Raw genomic sequence first — 18,967 nt, 5'->3', positions numbered from 1 at the left:
ATAGCACAAGCTGGAATCAAGATTCTAGGGAGAAATATCAATAACCTCAGATATGCAGATGACACCACCCAAATCTCAGAAAGCAGAAAGAAACTAAAGAGCCTCTTGATGAAGGTGAAAAAGAAGAGTAAAAAAGCTGACTTAAAACTCAACAATCAAAAAACTAAGATCATGGCATCTCTTCTCATCACTTCATAGCAAATAGATGGGGAAACAATGGAAACAGTGAGAGACTATTTTCTTAGACTCCAAAAATCACTGCAGATGGTGACTGCAGCCATGAAATTAAAAGATGCTTGCTCCTTGGAAGAAAAGCTATGGCAAAGATAGACAGCGTATTAAAAAGTAGAGACGTTACTTAGTTGACAAAGGTTCATCTAGTCGAAACTATGTTTTTCTAGTAGTCCTGTGTGGATGTGAGAGTTGGACCATAAAGAAGGACAAGCATCAAAAAACTGATGCTTTTGAACTGTGGTGTTGTAGAAGACTCTTGAGAGTCTCTTGGAATGCAAGGAGATAAAAACCAATCAATCCTAAAGGAAATCAATCCTGAATATTCACTGGAAGGACTGAGGCAGAAGCTCCAATATGCTGGCCAACTGATGCGAAGAGTCAACTCATTAGAAAAGACCCTGATGCTAGGAAAGACTGAAGGCAAGAGGAGAAGGGGACGGACAGAGGCAGAGATGGCTGGATGGCATTCCCAACTCGATGGACACGAGTTTGAGCAAGCTCCAGGAGATGGTGATGGACAGGAAGGCCTGACGTGCTGCAGTCCATGGGGTTGCAAAGAGTCGGACACAACTGAGCAAGTGAACAACCACCTCTCATTTTTTAAGAGGAAAGATCCAATTGCAAAAAAATGCTTGTTTGTAAAAAATGAGCCAATTTTCATAAAGTGATAATACGTAACTTGGCATAGACCAAATAGCCAAAAGTAGACATATGCTGTGTTCTTGTTTTATTTTTATTTCAGGCAAGACATATTTTGCTTTAAGAGTAATTTCTGGCAACAAGATATAAAGAGAATGTAACTTCTCCTTCCTGAAACCTCTCTACTACCTTTTGATAAAAGTGTCTCTTAGTACCAATGTTTGTATGATGGCTATAATAAGCCACAAACCATGCTTTAGTGCCAACAGAAAGACCATTTGAAGAAGTGAGGGTGCTACTCTGACTTGTTTTCCTTAGCTAATGAGAAATACCACATGGTGGTTTGGTCATGTTTGCAACTGCAAAAGACTTCTTAAAAATAATCTAATTGCTACTGACAGGCCTGAGAGATGTCACTGAGTTCTGTCCAGTGGTGCCGTAACTGGCAGAATAAAGCCAGGGAGATCCCACACGTGGCTGGGGAAACCATCAAAATCTTGTCCCCATCTCTAGACCAAGACAGGAGTGCACGGCACCCTCGTGGTGCACAAATACGGTCATAAACCATAGAAACTGTCACAGTTACCACCAGCACACATTCCAGAAAGGAGGAGTGGAAGACAGTCAGCTGGAACTGGGAGGGCAGACAGTCCTACAGGCACCAGAGCTACAGGCACAACTGAGACAGGCTGAAACACTCGGGGAAGAAACAACACACCGGACTATAAACCGGCTTTTAAACTGTGCGGGTCTGCGCTCCTACTGTGTGTCATCTCTCCTACTGAAATCCTGTCCTTCCACCTATGTTACTACGTATGTATGCCCTCCTTCAGGAGTCACTCATATAGATCGACTCTGTTCCTAATGCTGCAAAAGAAAACCAACTACGTAAGACACCAATTTGCATGAAATGGCCTAACAAGAATCCAGTGCATGGATGGACCTAGAGACTGTCACACAAAGTGAAGTCACACAGACACAGAAAGGTATCATATGCTATTGCTTATATGTGGAATCTAAAAATATGATACAAATGAACCTATTTACAAAACGTAAGTAGAGTCACAGATGTAGAAAACAAACATGGTTAAGGAGGGAAGGGATGTATAGGGAGACTGAGATTGACATATACACACAGTACTATATATAAAATAGATAACAATTAGGATCTACTGTATAGCACAGACGAAGAGTCTACTCAATACTCAATATGGGAAAAGAATCTGAAAAAGAATGAATATATGTATTTGTGTAATTGCATTGCTTTGCTGTAACCTGAAACTAACATGACACGGTAAGTCAACTGTACTCCAATAAAAACTTAAAAGTAAATTTTTAAAATAGAATCCAATGCTATGTAGAGCCATCTCCTGATGCCACACCTGTTCCTCTAAGCTCAGCGTTTCTCAGCCTTGCACTGTTGACATTTTGTGTCAAATAATTCTCCTTGTGGAGCTGCCTTTTGCATTGCAGGATGTTTAGCATCCTCCCTGGCCTCTACCCACCAGAAGCCAGTAGCACCGCCTCCCACGTGTGATAACCAAAACTATCGTTAACAGTGCTACCATGCCCCCAGGGAATAAAATCAACCCAGCTCGAGAACCACAATACCAGGTAACAGTATACAAATCCTAGTGAAACCATTAACGGATTTTAAAAGAGAACAGGAAGGAAAAATACTGTAAAAAGCACAAATAGAAATTAAAAACTGAGGTTGAAAATCATTTTAAAGATGGTCATCCAGCAAGGTTCTAAAATGTGGGTAAGGACTTAGGATTGCATTTCTTCTTGAAGAAACAGTTAAGAAACATATTCTCAATCTGAGTTTTCCTAAATGAATGTGCTGGTGAATCTTCATTCCTCTGGTGAACACTCACTCACCATGAGCACCTACGCATGTGCTTAGGATGGAGAGAATGCCCTTGAATTTTGCAATCAAGGTTTCCAGCCTAACTCCATCATTTCAAACCCTATGCATGACACTGAACAAGTTACACCATCTCTCCATCAGTTACTCATGTGCAGAGTAGGGATAACCATGGTCATTCGTGGAGGATTACTGTGAGGATAAAGACAGAGAATACAGATGGGACAACACACATTACAAGGCAGACAAATCAGGAATAGTTCTGCCCTTCCTCCTCATGGGGTTTAACAAGGAAAAAGAGCTATAGTTAGCAGGCATCTTGGGATGGCAATTTCTTCACTTTTAAAGGTACCTAACTTGAAATAAAACATCTGTTCAGGAACAAGACCACTGAAGGAAAATGAGCTCTCTCCCCAGGAGACAGGGTAACAGAGGCAGGTGAATTCAGAAAGCTTGTGACTTGGCTCCAGTCCCTTCTGGGGAACACAAAGGCATGATATACCATTTAATCATCCTTCTCACTTTCTTCTCCTTTTTTTTTAATTTTACAAAAATCTTCATTAGTTCTTAAGAGATTTCATAGTGCTTTTATTTTTTTAATTTAAATTTATTTATTTTAATTGGAGGCTAATTACTTTACAATATTGTATTGGTTTTGCCATACATCAACATGAATCCGCCACGGGTATACACGTGTTATCAAGTTATTGATAATACAGCATTATCTTTGCATAGCACACACTTTAAAATGCTGATTAAAGTGTTGTGCCTAATATCTAGGACTATTTTTTAATATAGACTCTGTTTTTTTAGACCGTCTCAGGAACACAGCGAAATTGATGCGAAGTACAGAGTTCTCATATGCCCCTCCCCACACACAGCCACTGGCTCCCCCACCATCAATATCACAAACCATTTTGTGGGTTTTGACAGATATAAAATGACATGTACTTACTATTTTAGATTATATAGTTTAGCTGCCCTAAAAGTCCTCTGTGTTCAGCCTATTCATCCTTCCCTCCTCCAAGTCCCTAGCAAATACTGACCACTAAATCTTTTTACCATCTCCATGTTTTTTACCTTCTAAAACGTTCATGATATTGGAATCATACAGGATGCCTTACCAGTCTGCTATTTACTAACTGTAAAACCCAGGGCAAGTTATTTGACTTTATGAGCCTTAATTTTTTCACCTGTAAAATGAAAACACCATCACCTAACTTACATGGTGTTCTGATCAGGAAATAAGATTATTTACATAAAATATTTAGCTGTGCCCCAATTAGTCTCAATAAATGGTAGTAGCCAATATTACTATTGACATGTAAATGACATAACCAAATCCTAATTAAAATACCACACCCAAAACAACTTTGGTCTGGAAGATAATCAGGAGGCTGTATCTTGTTAAGTCTCATTTACACACCTACTATGAACAGTACCAGAGTTTTATTCATCCAAGGGTCCCATGAATGGCAGCCATCAGATCATTTTCCTTAAGTTTCTTTCCACTTCTCTGACTAGGGCTACTCAGACCACGAAAAGCAGTTTGAGCTACATAAGCTTCAGCCATAAATCATGTCCACTTCTGTTCACTTAGAGAGGTCTACAGGAAAGGTATCAATTGTCAATTTTCTCAATAGTGAATGCTCCTCCTGCGTGAAGGCTATGATTCTACATCTTCTTCCTACACAACACACCTTGGTGATATACATTCTCATCTCCATTCGTAGTTTCACTATGATCATGACTGAGTTACCAGACAATCTACAAACACTGACTCGGTGTCCACCATGTATGGGTTGTGTGCTGGCTCAGTCCTCTCCAACTCTTCGGGACCCCATGGACTGTAGCCTACCAGGCTCCTCCAGCCATGCAATTTTACCAGGCAAGAATACTGGATTGGGTTCCCATTTCCTCCTCCAAGGGATCTTCCCAACCCAGGGATCAAACCTGCATCTGCTGCTTCACCTGCACTGGCAGGTGGATTCTTCACCACTGAGCCGCCAGAGAAGAAACACAATGATGAACAAAATGCATGTACTCTTTATCGTCTGAGGAACTAACTGCCTAGAATGGTGTGTTCTCTGACCTTTCTTTATCACCCATTTCACATTATGGCATGCACACCTGCTCAGTCATGGCCAAATGTTTGCCACCCTATGGACTGGGGCCCGCCAGGCTGCTTTGTCCATAGGATTCTCTAGGCAAGAATACTGGAGTGGGTTGCCATTCTCTTCTCCAGGGGATTTTCCCCCACCTAGGGATCAAACCAGTGTATCCTGTGTCTCCTGCATAGGCAGGCAGATTCTTTAACCACCAAGTCATCTGGGAAGCCCCATTGCACACCATGACTGAATAATACATTCGTGTGTGTTTGTTCATACATAAAAACAGTGACAGACCTGGCTCAAGGTGTCAGGAAACAATGCTCTCACACTTTGAAGTTTGCTTCTCTAATCTAGTTGTTGTCTGTGTACATGCTGCTTGTGACCCCACAATACACAAATATTGTGGTCAAAACCCACCACTGGGAATACTGTCGTCCATATGCTGTGCCAGGCCCTCTTTCTGCCCGCTGCCCTTTGAGCAATAAATACCAAGATAAAAGCATCATCGAGTCCCATGTGAACACACAACAGAGGCTTTAGTACACCTGACAATACATTTTTCTCTGGAAAAAAATAAAGTGAAAAGTCTATGTTTTTTCTCATGCCAAGATTCTATATTAGATGTTGCTTGTTCTGATGGAAGACAACCAATGATAATAAAGCCCCATAGAATTCTGATGATCTTCTTGTTTATTCCAGGAGGAAGAGAACGGCCAGACTTGGTGCCAATGGCCTCCAAAACATCAGGCAACCCAGCCAACACCTTCCATTCCGGCTGCCTTGGGGCACTGAAACTGTCGTAAGAGAAACAGTTGCAGACAACAGTTGCTATCACTTAGTTTAACTCTGCAGGACAACTCTTCCCAGAACAAAAGGCAATAAAGCTTTATTAATGCTGATCTTACTTACATGGAATTTGGCATAAAAACTTTAAACAATTTGTAGCTACATCCACCTTGCCTAGTCTAAGAAGAAAGAGGACTGATAAGCAAATTAAAAGCAAGAAGAAGATTTTAAGAAAAATGTTTATCTATTTGAGAGAATAAGCTGATCTGACATCAAGGAGCATGCTGGATGATCATAACAACGTAATTAGTTCTCCTTACAAATCACTTTTATCTATTTGTTAAGGCAGCTTTGGCAGGACTTGTATTTAGCAAAACAGTCAAACTTGTTCAGAATGTAATCTGTACTTTAATAAAGCTGCATTTATTTTAAAATAGGCTGTGATTCAGAATAACATTCAAAATTTTAATGAGTACCTGAAATCATTCTCTGTTAGTATGCTTCTACAGTATTATACAATCATTATTAATTTTTGGCTGCACTGCGCAGCTTGTGGGATCTCCGTTTCCCAGCCAGGGACTGAACCCACACCACAGCAGCGAAAGCCCGGAATCCTAACCTCCAGGCCATCGGGGAACTCCCAGAACTTTAATTCTCTTTCTTTCTTTTTTTTTTTTTTGGTTGCACTGGGTCTTTTTTGCTTTGTGTGTGGGCTTTCTCTAGTTGCGCAAGCAGGGGCTACTCTTCGTGACAGTGTGACAGCTTCTCACTGTGGTGGCTTCTCTTGTTGCCGAGCACAGGTTCTGAGGCTTCCTGGCTTCAACAGTTGTAGCACGTGGGCTCAGCAGCTGCAGTTCAAGGCTCTAGAGGACAGGCTCAGTTGTGGTGCATAAGCTTAGTTGTCCCGCAGCACATGGAATCTTCCCAGACCAGGGATCGAACCCGTGTCCCCTGCACTGGCAGGCGGATTCTTATCTACTGCACTGCCAGAAAGTCCCTTAATTCTTAAATACTGCACTCACAGAACAAACCTCAAGTCTTTCTATGGAAAGCAGAATGTTCTATTATTCTAAATCCAACAGTTAGAGAGATTTTTATTTTCTTCTACTCAAAACAAATTTACGCTCAACAGTAGAAATACTACGTATTGCTTTATTTTCTTAATCACGGCCCCCATTAAGACAATCCTGCTGCTGCTAAGTCACTTCAGTCATGTTCGACTCTGTGCGACCCCATAGACGGCAGCCCACCATCCCAGGCTCCACCATCCCTGGGATTCTCCAGGCATTCCAACACTGGAGTGGGTTGCCATTTCGTTCTCCAATGCATGAAAGTGAAAAGTGAAAATGAAGTTGTTCAGTCATGTCCGACTCTTAGCAACTCTATGGACTGCAGCCTACCAGGCTCCTCCATCCATGGGATTTTCCAGGCAAGAGTACTGGACTGGGGTGCCATTGCCTTCTCCAAGACAATCCTAGGCTTGCCTATTTGAATGCCCAATTGCCTATGTAAAATTAAGATACTGAATCTTAAATTCTTAGTTCTTTTTGACTGAAGATTCAATCTCCCAATGATTTCAAACACTTGGGAATTTTTTTTTTAAGTTTTATAGTCCCTGAGTTTATATCACAAAACATGCACTTCCCCAAAATGCCCTGCTTACTAAATGACAATGTTCCTACTACATTTCTCCACTGTATTCTCTATGGTTAAAGGGAATGAAGAAAGGTAAAGGGGAGGATAAGGGGAGAGAAGGGGGTAGAAGGGTGATGTGGGAGGAAGAGGGGCAAATGGAGGGGACAAACACCAGACAGTCTTGTGCCCCAAATAGCATCTCACACAGGCACTGAACAATGAGGTCACTGTCACTCTAAACTTATTCATGCTGACTGCAAAGAGGACAGAGACATGAAACTAATGAGTCCATATAGATGCAGTTCTTTAGGAACCAAGATGGACATTGTTCCAGAGAAGTGGCCGCTGAAGGATCCTGCCTGTTTTCCGATAGCAGTCATCATCCATCCATTCCCTTTTGGACACATGGTCTCCCTAGTGACTAAATAATGGTTTTTCCATATCAGATGGTGAAATTTTTCTTTCCCAAACTCAACCTTAAGAACCACCAGGGGAACTTGTTAAATATAAGGATTTCCAGTCCCATCCCAGACCTACTAAACCAGAACCTCTAGTGTGTTAGTCGCTCAGTCATGTTCGACTCTTTGTGACCCCATGGGCTGGAGCCTGCCAGTTCCTCTGTCCATGGAATTCTCCAGGCAAGAATACTGGAGTGCGTTGCCGTTTCCTTCTCCAGAGAAGAATCTTAAGTTTCTTACATGATGGCAAATTCAGGATGCTGACTTTCTGCCTTTATATCAAGCAGGATCCTACTAGCGCATCAACCCAAGGAGACATACAGCTACTCACACAGCTGCTCCGATAAAGGATTGATGACTTGAAAAATAAAGTTTCAAAAGGACTACTTGAAAAATGCAGGACTAATTCCCATCAGGTAAAGAAAGGGTCAGACTATGGTAACAGTAGCCATGAAAAACATTTGTCTAGGCTCAAATATTCAATCAATAAGCATCATAAATCTAAAAGTGAAATACAATACAAACACATGGCTGTACTGTCTCTCTGGCACACAAGGGATCATCTGCAAATTCCAAACCTTCACATCACCATGGGACTTAGAACTTAATAATCATCCAAAACATGCCATGAGTCCCTAGATACCTTTATATTCTTTGGTCTCTTGAATAATAATAGTTTGGGATGAAGAAAGCTTAAAATTAAGAACACTACCTCTTTTCTCAACAATGATTCAGAGGCAAGAAAGGGTCAGATAAAAAAGCAAATAATTACCTTCTAAAGTGCCTCCTGCCACTTGACTTTTACTAAATACAAACTATAGTCACACAAATTTCAGCTCTAAATCAGACCATTTTAAAAATATACAAGAATACACATATCAGGGATGTAAGCCAAAATGTGATTCAGCAGCTGTGTGTTTAAGAACTAAGGGCAAATCAAGTCAATTTTGAAGAGTAATTTCCTCTGAGGAACACTTTTTTTTTTTTTTTCTTTCTTCCTTGAGCTCAATCTCTCTCTTTTGGCACATTCTGCTCATCATTCAGTATTGTGTACATTTATGGCACTTCATAAATAATAAAAAATTGAAGGATGTCTTTAGACATAGGCCTTCAGGGATCATTTCTTAGGCACAATTCCAAAAGTTAACTTTAACCATGTGGAAATTATGCTAAATGCCCTCAAATGTACTGCTGAGATACTCTTATTCTCAAAGCAAAATGTATCAATAGAGTTGGCCACTGTGAATGGGTTAAATGGATCCATGACCAGAAACCGATCTACAACATTACCTTAATCTATTCGATCCATATTATCTAACATCTCTAAAGATGCAAACACATTTTAAATTTTAAAAAATGAATAATTCTGAGTTTCCCACGACAGGGGGAGGAAAACTGTAGCATGGATAATGCAAGAGAATAAGCCATCCAAAATTATCTGGGATTGTTGTAATATTCATGTTTCCTTGGGGCTTTTCTTTAGGGACCAATCAAATTACATTTTTATTAGGCTAGTAATGAAACTCATGTCATTCTTTAAGTAAAAATACGTGACAACACAGAAGGAGGCTCCAGTTCATGTCCAAATTCCAACTTTTTCAAACAGCAGGCCAGGGATTTTTGAACGGCTGCAAACAACCAAATAGGGAAGCAGCCAGCTAGTGGCACCTTCTCCTTCTGCATAAGTATAGCACATCTCAGCACACTGGAGATAGATACATCCTATAGCACTTGGCAAATGCCAAGATTCCTACAAAGTTGTGGAATTCCACTTGGAAATTCACTATGTTTTCTTAGGACTGTTTAGCATATAAGCTTCCCTTTTCTCCCCACCATGGTCACAAATATTGAAAATAACAAGGTCAGAGTGTCAACAGGAATTCCAGTCCACTGAAGTCCAGATAACAACACTCGCAACGAGTTGTAAAATAACTTACATTCCAAGGGATGAGTAGCTCTAATAAAATGAGATTAAAAGAAGGCAATCTGGATGACCAGAAACAAGAAAGCTGACAAATCTTGCAGTGTTCAGCATCATTTAGCAATAAAGGTCACAGAGAGAAGGGGGCACAAACACAAAACTCAACAGCAACAACAAAAAAGCCAGACCACAACGGACAATGCTCAGCTCACACCACCGTTTTCTGAATTGCTTGGTGATGGTTCTCCATTATCTCCTAGGACTGTGGGCATCTTTTAATGAAGTATATGCAACAAAGTTTCTTGACACTGGGGTTAAACAACAACCAAAAAAAAAGCTATCCATAATAGGTAATAATGAAAATATGAAAATAATATGTAATCTTGGAAGGAAACTAAGGGTCCTATGCTTTCATTTCTGACCATCCATGCACCAGTGAGTGCCCTCTAGATTAAAGCAGAGGAAAAGACAGACAAGGAAAATGCTTGGCCTAAAAGAGAAATCCTGTGCGTTCTTTGCTGTGTGATAGACGAAGAGGAGAAGCAGCAGTCAGGAAAGGAAATCTAAGTTCCTCTCAAATTGGAGGTGAGAATAATCAGCTGCTAAATCTGGGACATAAACAAGAAGTCTAAAGTGTAAACAGGAGGAGTCTGTGTGTTGAAAATAGGTTATTACGTGTGGGCAGTTACCATGACTCGTGGCCACTACATGGTCATCCTTGAAATCATAAGATGCTACAATAATCTTCTACAATAACATGTCTATTATTACAAAATACTTAAAAATATTATTCTGTTGTTGAATTAAAAAGTTATATGTTACTTTGCATTATGATAATCCTTCCCAAATACTGCTATGTAACAAATATTTGGGAACAACTATGATAAGGATAAAGGTTGATTTGAATCCCCAGGAAACCTGCGGATATTCCACAGTCTGCATTATCACAAACATCGATTTCTCCATCTCGCATGATTTACCTTTCTTGGATTTGGCACCAATCTTCAGTTTTGATGGCCAAGCAATCTGAGTATTTGTTTCCTCCATGATCTGCAGCAAAAATTTAGAGAAAAATATTGATTCGATTAAGAACTTGCATTTACAGGTAAGATTTTTTTTCCCAGGAAAAAAAAAAAAATTATTTTCAAGTCCTTAGCATCATGTTGTTGCAACAAAATGACCTCTTTTTAAAACAATTCAAAAACAAAACAAAACCTTGGCGGGGTTGGGGGTGGGGAGGGGAGATGCATTTTTATAAGCCTTTAATCTATTAGAAATAGTCCAGTATATTTGTTACTCCCAGCATTCCTCTCTGTGATGCTCCAGAATTCTAACTTGTGGCCAAACCACCCGAGATGCTTGTGCTGAGTAAAATTCCCCCATGACAATCACCAGCGGATTGCAACACATCAAACATGATCCTTGTAATACAAAACGACATGGGATAGGCCTTACGAAATGAAGTGTTGTTTGTTTTTTTTTTTTTTTTTTTTTTTCTGGAGAAAATAAAATAAACTTGCTTTGGGCACATTTGTGTTTCATTAAAACTGATGAAAAGCCTCTAAACAGGACATCACGTCATAAGGCTGCATTTCCCATCATCTTTTGCCTGATCTGAGATGGCATTTTTGCCACAGTTCTTTCCCACTTCCCAGGCAGAATATTGGCCAGAAGGACTGGAGACCCACTGTGGCAAAAGCCCAAGGACAAGTGACGCAGGCAAAGTGTGCAGAGCAAAGGAAGTCCATGGTAAATGAGAGATGAGTGAATCACCAAGAAGTGCCCATCCTTTCTATTATCACACAAATTAGCCTAGGTTATTGTTGACTTTCATACCATGAATATAAAATTCACTCAGCAAATGAATAAAGCCAACAACTGGCCAAATTCATAGGCAAATGACAGCAACTGCCACTCGTAAGTCACTTGAGTGGGATAATATTTAATTTTTCATATGGATTTAGAGGTAACTAAACAAATTAATGCCTAAGACAATGAAACGCATGAACAATGTAGTTAATAAAAAGTCCCTCTTCTCCCTCTGTATTGGCTGTGTTCTGGACATAAGGCTAAATGGTTTACATGTTAGCATGCATCATTCTTCATTTAATCCCTTTATCACAGCAGCAAAGGGCTTGCAGCAGATGTTTCAGCCTGGCAGCCCATAGAGGCGTGTTGTCCACCTACTATAAGGTTTTTTTTTAAATATGAGCCAACATTTTTAAATCTGGGAATTTCACATAGACATTCAGGTTTCTGCTTCTCTGGAAAATGTGGCAGAGTTAGCATCCGGAGCCCACACCCCGACGTGGCCACGCTCGGCTGGCCCTGAGGACCAGATGCCCCCTTTACCCAGGGTCAGGAGACCCTGGGCTGTCCCCCCGACCAACTCCCCCTGGGTGTCCCACAGTGAGATCCCAAGCCACTTGCCCTTCTTGTCACTGTGTATTACTCACTTGCCAGTTATCACGGTGTTTGCACTTCTATACCCGTGTCTCTATTGAAAACTGAAAAACAAGACTAAAATCACGCTCTCTTCTCAAAGTGGAGGGGCTGCCCTGGCCCTGCAGGTGGGCAAGCCCACTGCCCCAGCTCTGCAGATCCGGCCCCTGCCTCTGCTCCTCCGATCTATGCTGTCCTATTCATGGGTTTCATTGTCTTCTCCATGAAATAAGAGAACTTATTTCTAAACAAGTTAGAAATAAGAACTTATTAATTTCTAAACTTAACTCTAAACCCATATTTTTAAAAACTTTTTATTGGAGTTGATGTGCAATGTTGTGTTAGTGTCAAGTGTACAGCAAAGTGAACCAGTTCCACGTGTATCTACTCTGTTTTAGATTCTTTTCCCACATAGGTCATTACAGAGTATCGAGTAGAATTCCCCGTATTGTGCAATAGGTCCTCAGTAGTTATCTATCACAATCTGAGATTCTATTTTCTGTGTTTACTTGTTTATAGTTTGTCTCTGCAGAATAAAAGCTCTCTAAACCCTGCACACAGCAAGCACAGATTTATCTGGATAAATGAATCTTCCTAACACCCTTGGGAAGTAGATTTCTTTATTCCTCAAATAGCTGGGATGGAACAGAGTAGGGATAAAAACTTTAGACAGCTGACAAAGACTGGCCTTTTAACCACCATACTATATGCAATATAGGACCTCTTTTAAAAACTGTGTATAACACATTTGAAAATATGCTTTAGAATTTATGCAGACTGACTGCAGGTTTAACAACCTGCAAATATTTATCAAAAACCTACTTCGGTGCCATAATTATAATACTTAATAAAGAAGTTGCTCATCAAAGAGAGTTGGAAGATATAACCTTCTGGAACTTTCATCATTTGGAGAGTTTCCCAGAAATTACCTGGCATGTGATCATCTCTTTTTATTAAACACCAATAAATGCTCCATAAAGAAAATAATTTGCCATAGAAAATATCTTAATAGCAGGTAACAGCTATTGAGCTGAAATGCCTTCTTTACACACACTTCCTCTAAACCTCACACCAGTCCAGTGTCTCTACAGTGCAGTGAAGTGCAAGGACCCAGAGCAATGAATAAGGAACAATTCCTGGTGTTCACAAGTTTACAGTCAAGTTCAGGGACACAGACAGACCATCAGAGGCAGTGGGCTGGGTGCTGGCACAGGGCCACTCACAAGGGTGGCTCTGGCTCCTATTGTGAAAGGTTGAGGTTGGAGGTAAAGTTAGTAAAGGGCTCCCCAAAATATAGCCTGTAAAGTCACTCAAGTCCTGACAGGCAAGTAAAAGCCAATTTATGAATGAACTTATCAGTCACTAAATGAGGGCAGGAAGGCCCAATCAGTAGGGCTTTCTTATGGGTCATGTTTTATCACCCATTAGTTCCAGCTACTGTACACGTATCTTCAAAGTGACTAAAATTAGATAGAACATTTTCCTCTAAGATAGCTTAAGAGAGAAAATGGGAAATTAAGATCTTACCATCATATTGGTGGGGAAGCAGAAAGAGAATAATCTATATACTTTTGTAAATTTGGCTGTGTAATCCAGTAAATTATATCAGGTGCCATAATTATAATACTTAATAAAGAAGTTTCCTTGTCAAAGATGGTTGAAAGACATAACTTTCTAACATCGTAATCATTTGGAGAGCATCCCAGAAAGCATCCTGAGTTCAGAGGCAGAATTACAGCACTAAGCAAGTCTGAGGCTCTGTTACTAGCATGTTTGGCTTAAAAAGATGCCCTAAGTGGTCGTCAGAACAAGTAGATAGGATAACTGGCAAAGATGAGCTCAGGAAGCTTGTGGCTGAAATCAAAGTAGCCACAAAACCTCTGAGAAGAAAATGACTATGTTACACCTCAAGAAAAAAGGGGGAAAAAAATCCTAAAGTGAGTTTCAGCTAGTTCTTTCTTTTTAATCTTATTATGGCCCTTGTTTCCACTTTCACAAAACCAAAGCTCAAAGAAGAAACTACTAATTTTGAATCATGTTCTACAGACATTAAATCACACCTTAACTATTTTAAAGACTTGTTTTAACCCGTAATTCTGGATGCTGTAACCTTAACAAAGCAGCTAATGAATGGAGGTCAGAGATAAAGTGAAAATTTCAGCTAGAGGCAAAAATAAGACCTAGGAAGTTTACAGGTGAATTCCATACTTTTTAAAAAAGATGTTCCAGGGCTACCAGATAAGCCCTGACCTAAGGGCTTATCTTCCTTTTCACAGAGGCCACGTCCTAGAGTTGAACAGCTTGGGTGTAGACATAAATGATGTCAAAGTCGCTGAGGAGGCTGGGCCGTGGATGCGACAAGTTCCTAGTGCATCTGAAGGGTCAGCACGCAGGGAAAGGAGATGAAAGGAGCAACTATCACAGGAGCTACAGGCAATCTCTCACCATCTTCACAAAATCCAGACATGTTTAATAGAGAACCACAGAACTAAAGTGACATTTTTTTAAAAATACAGGAAAGAACTCTGGAGCCGTTCATTCTGTGGATTTTATAATGTATGAAAACACTGACATCTTTCTAGAAAATGTATTTTCTACAAATGAATTAATTCCTGCAAAACTTCACAAAGAAATCAATTCCCAGAAAACCATGATATGCCCTAATTGTTTAAATTGTTTTTAATTGATTTTTAAAGAATTTGTTTCTGCACCCTGTGGCATATGGGATCTTCGTTCCCTGCTGCTGCTGCTGCTGCTGCTGCTGCTGCTGCTAAATCACTTCAGTCGTGTCCGACTCTGTGAGACCCCATAGACAGCAGCCCACCAGGCTCCCCCGTCCCTGGGATTCTCCAGGCAAGAACACTGGAGTGGGTTGCCATTTCCTTCTCCAATGCATGAAAGTGAAAAGTGAAAGTGAAGTTGCTCAGTCGTGTCCGACTCTTCGTGACCCCATGGACTGCAGCCTACCAGGCTCCTCCATCCATGGGATTTTCCAGGCAAGAGTATTAGAGTGGGGTGCCATTGCCTTCTCCCTGACCAGGGCTCAAACCCACACTCCCTGCATTTAGAAGACGGAGTCTTAACCACTGGACTGCCAGGGTCCCTAAATGCCCTAATTTTTAAGCAAATCAGGATGATATCCAAAAACTTTCGTTTGCATTCAAGGAATAATTTCAATTAAATGGCCAACTCCTGACCAACCTCTTTACAAAATATAAGTTGTTGATGTCCCCAAGTTGTGTGAAATTTGAACTGAAAGCTGGGAAACCTGCCTAAAATCACTACTGCTTCCATGTTAAACTAAATCTATAAATACTCTGATGTCAGTTAAGCCAGGAAGGCCTGGATATGTAAAACCACAGAACCTTTGAGAAGAAAGTGACTATCTTCTGTCTCAGGGGGAAAAAAATCCTAAAATGAATTCCAGCTAGTTTTTTGCCCACCAATTGTATTATTGTTCTGGTTTCCACCTTCACAAAATCAGACCTTGAAGAACAAATATCTGATGTTGAGTCATTTTCAATAAATATTAAGTGACACCTCAAATATTTTAAAGACTTGTTCTAACCCATAATTCTGGATGCTTCATGTTTATACCATCTCAACTAGGTCAGTGTTAGCTTCTGAGTATCTTCATTCTCACAAGAATCTCTTCTCGATTCTAATTTCTGCCAGGTTATACATAATAGGCAACAATTCTATATGTCATAAAGAGAGAGGAGATTTTGGAGGAGTTGATCTAAAAATGCAATTATTTGAAAAATAACTCTTAAATTTCTGTCATTAGGCTTGTACTGACTACTAACAGGGAATTAATCATTAAAATGTAACTTAATTCTTATGCTAATCTCAGTTGTGATGAATTCCAAATATTTATAGTAAAAAATGGAGGAGGAAATGGCGATTCACTCCAACATCTGCCTGGAGAATTCCATGGAGAGAGGAGTCTAACAGGCTACAGTCCAAGTGGTCGCAAAGAGTCGAACACGACTAAGTGAATGAGTACACGTAGTAACAAGAGTATCTGACCTAATACAAATTTTTAAATATATGAAGCACTTAAAATTAAGATGATTGATATTAGAAAGAACACCTATTTTATCTTCAAAGGTTACTTCTTCATCATGAAAAATCTGTTGAAAATAGAATGCTATATGCAGTTATGGCTGATTTGAGGTGTTGTATGGCAGAAACCAACACAACATTATAAGGCAATTATCCTCTGATGGAAAAAAAATAGAAAACTACGGATAGATAACAGTTTTGGAAGCTAAACAGCCATCTGAAAGTTCTAATTCACATTTGCTTTTCACAAACAGGGAGTAATTTCCCTGATCAAAGAGTAACAGCACTGCTTCTTATATTAAAAAGGTACCTAATAAAAATGGAATAATATATTCTTACTTTGGGTTTAGTTTTGGGGGAATAAGGGAAGGAAAGGAAGGTAACATTTATATAAGCTGGAATACAGAAGCTTTTTTTGATTGGAAGAAAGTTCTATCAGCTATTGAAAAATGTCATCATCACAGATGTACATGGAAGCATTGAAATAATCTCACTTTCCTTAAATATCTTGACAAAACTAGAATAAAATAAACAAGATCACCTATATTCTATTCACCTAAATTCTATAAGTAGCTTCATTTATGATAAAAATAATCTCCATGTAGATTCTTCAATAACAAGTCATAGATTTTTTTTTCCCTCTCCAACAAATTCCACATTAGTACACCATGTAAAAAGAGAACATGTCTACAAATGCTCACTATACTACACATTCTGAAAGTCTGAAGCAATTATAGGATAGTATCTTACAGATGAAGGAAACCTTTACTAAACCAGCAACATTCTACTAATGTGCTTATTTCACCAAATTCTTCAATCCAGACGTAAAGCTAAAAATCCACAAGTAATCAGCATCTCAGATCAACCCAAGACAAATCTATTTATGCTGACTTTACTTGAGATATTTATTTTTGAGCCAGGCAAAGAATGCTTGACATTTATACTCTAAGCTATTGAAAATTCATCCTTCAAAATGGCTACCAGCTGGGTGCCACCCACAGCCTGCTTCTCTAAGAGACCAACTCCTGTGTGCTCTATCTTCCCTGTGTTAATATCAATGGAGAAATAAGGTCCACCATCACGGAGGAGGCTGTCTGAAGTCACTTCATGTACTGACAGATTATGAGTCCATTTGCTGAACTTCACCATGAAGGGAGCTAAGTGAGAAAAGAGCAACTAGAAGCCACTGAAAGGTGGAGCTGGGAAACAAGTGAAGTCTCACATGAGGGCGTGTCTACAAGCTGAGGCGGGGACTTCCTGGTGGTCAGTGGACTCTTGTGCTTCCACTGCAGGGGACCCAAGTTCAATCCCTGGCTGGGGACCTAAGATCCTTGCAGTGCTATGCGGTGCGTCAAAATAAAACAAAAGCTGGGGATATTGATTTTGCTGAGACATTAGAGGTCTTTGCTATATTTCATTTTAAATCCAAGAAATGTTATCTCAATGATTCAGTTATTCATCATCCCCAGAACACCTGCGCACATTTGCCTGATGTTAACATACACTTTCCATGTACTCAAGATTATCTTATAAATCAGGTACGTGAAAACTTTTTTTTTTTTTAATTAACAGATGGGGAAAGCAGGATTCAAAGAGGTTAAGCAGCAGATAGGCATGTGGCAAAGCCCAGGTTGACAATAAGTGACTGACTCCCCAGGCAAGGGTGATTTCTGCTGACCTGGCTTATGAAGGAAGGGGAGGCACCACATGCTCAGGGAGGCTGCTGTCAGAACCCTGCTGTGAACACGGAAGTGCTCGCCAGCGGCAGCCTGGCTGGCCCTGGCATCCTGGTTAATGACACAGTGACCCAGAAGTGGCCCCAAAACGGTTCAACCCAGGGAGGAATCCCCACCCCACGCATGTATAGAGAATGTGAGAAGCAATTTGGTTGTCACAGTGACACAAATGAGGGTCACACTGGCACTCAGCTGAACCTCCCACGAAGAGCAGGAATAGCCACTCAAGATACCCACAGAGAGCGATGTCCCTGGTGGCCCTGTGATTAAGACTCCACACTTCCAGTGCAAGGCACACAGGTTCAATCCCTAGTCTGGGAACTAAGACCTAACATGCCACACAGCCAAAAAAAAAAAAAAAAAAACAGATATCCATAGAGACAGTCCTGGCTTTGCACTGTTTTGATACATGGATTTTAGTTACCACAGTTCAGTTAGTGGTGCTGGGGAAGACTCTTGAGAGCTCCCTGAAAAGCAAGGAGGTCAAAGCAGTCTATCCTAAAGGAAATCAACCTGAATATTCATTGGAAGGACTGATGCTGAAGCTCCAATACCTTGGCTACCTGATGTGAAGAGTCTAGTCATTGGAAAAGATCCTGATGCTGGGAAAGATTGAAGGCAGGAGGAGAAGGGGATGACAGAGGACAAGATGCTCCAGGAGATGATGAAGGACAGGGAAGCCTGGAGTGCTGCAGTTCAACACCACCAAACCCCCAACAACACAAGTTTATATTCCAGTTACCAAAGTCTATTCACTGTGATTTTGAGTAGCTGCATCAAATAGAAATTCCCCTGCCAGCTCTTCAGTACACAAATCACTACATATGTAACAGATGTTCAGCTTGATCAGTGGCCAGTCATGCTGCTTCTTTCAAAGTCTGTCTGTTGTTACTCACAAGACATCTGTAATCAGTTCACGTACAGACAGCAAAGCAAGGAATGGTGCTGACTTTCTGTCTTCCAGTGATAAAACCAAAGGACATGAAAATGGATAACCCAAAGTGAAAACTGGTCAACAAAGATGAAAGTGAAGCAGAAAAGCAAAATATTATACTGCTGGAACTGGAATTTAA

The 18,967-nt window shown here is 40.3% G+C and overlaps 1 protein-coding gene across 3 annotated transcripts in view; it reads right to left on the bottom strand.

The window, feature by feature from the left end:
* The window catches only part of BICC1 (BicC family RNA binding protein 1), a 349,295-nt gene that overhangs the window by 143,452 nt on the left and 186,876 nt on the right, over positions 1 to 18,967 (bottom strand). For all 3 annotated transcript variants that reach the window (XM_027531038.1, XM_027531037.1, XM_027531036.1), the window contains exon 3: positions 10,632 to 10,701. In XM_027531038.1, coding sequence (XP_027386839.1) covers positions 10,632 to 10,701 — 70 coding nt within the window. The remainder of the gene's footprint in view (positions 1 to 10,631; positions 10,702 to 18,967) is intronic.

The sequence above is a fragment of the Bos indicus x Bos taurus genome, chromosome 28 (genome assembly GCF_003369695.1).
Source record: "Bos indicus x Bos taurus breed Angus x Brahman F1 hybrid chromosome 28, Bos_hybrid_MaternalHap_v2.0, whole genome shotgun sequence".
Taxonomy (NCBI): domain Eukaryota; kingdom Metazoa; phylum Chordata; class Mammalia; order Artiodactyla; family Bovidae; genus Bos; species Bos indicus x Bos taurus.
This window is presented reverse-complemented; position numbering and strand designations above follow the sequence as displayed.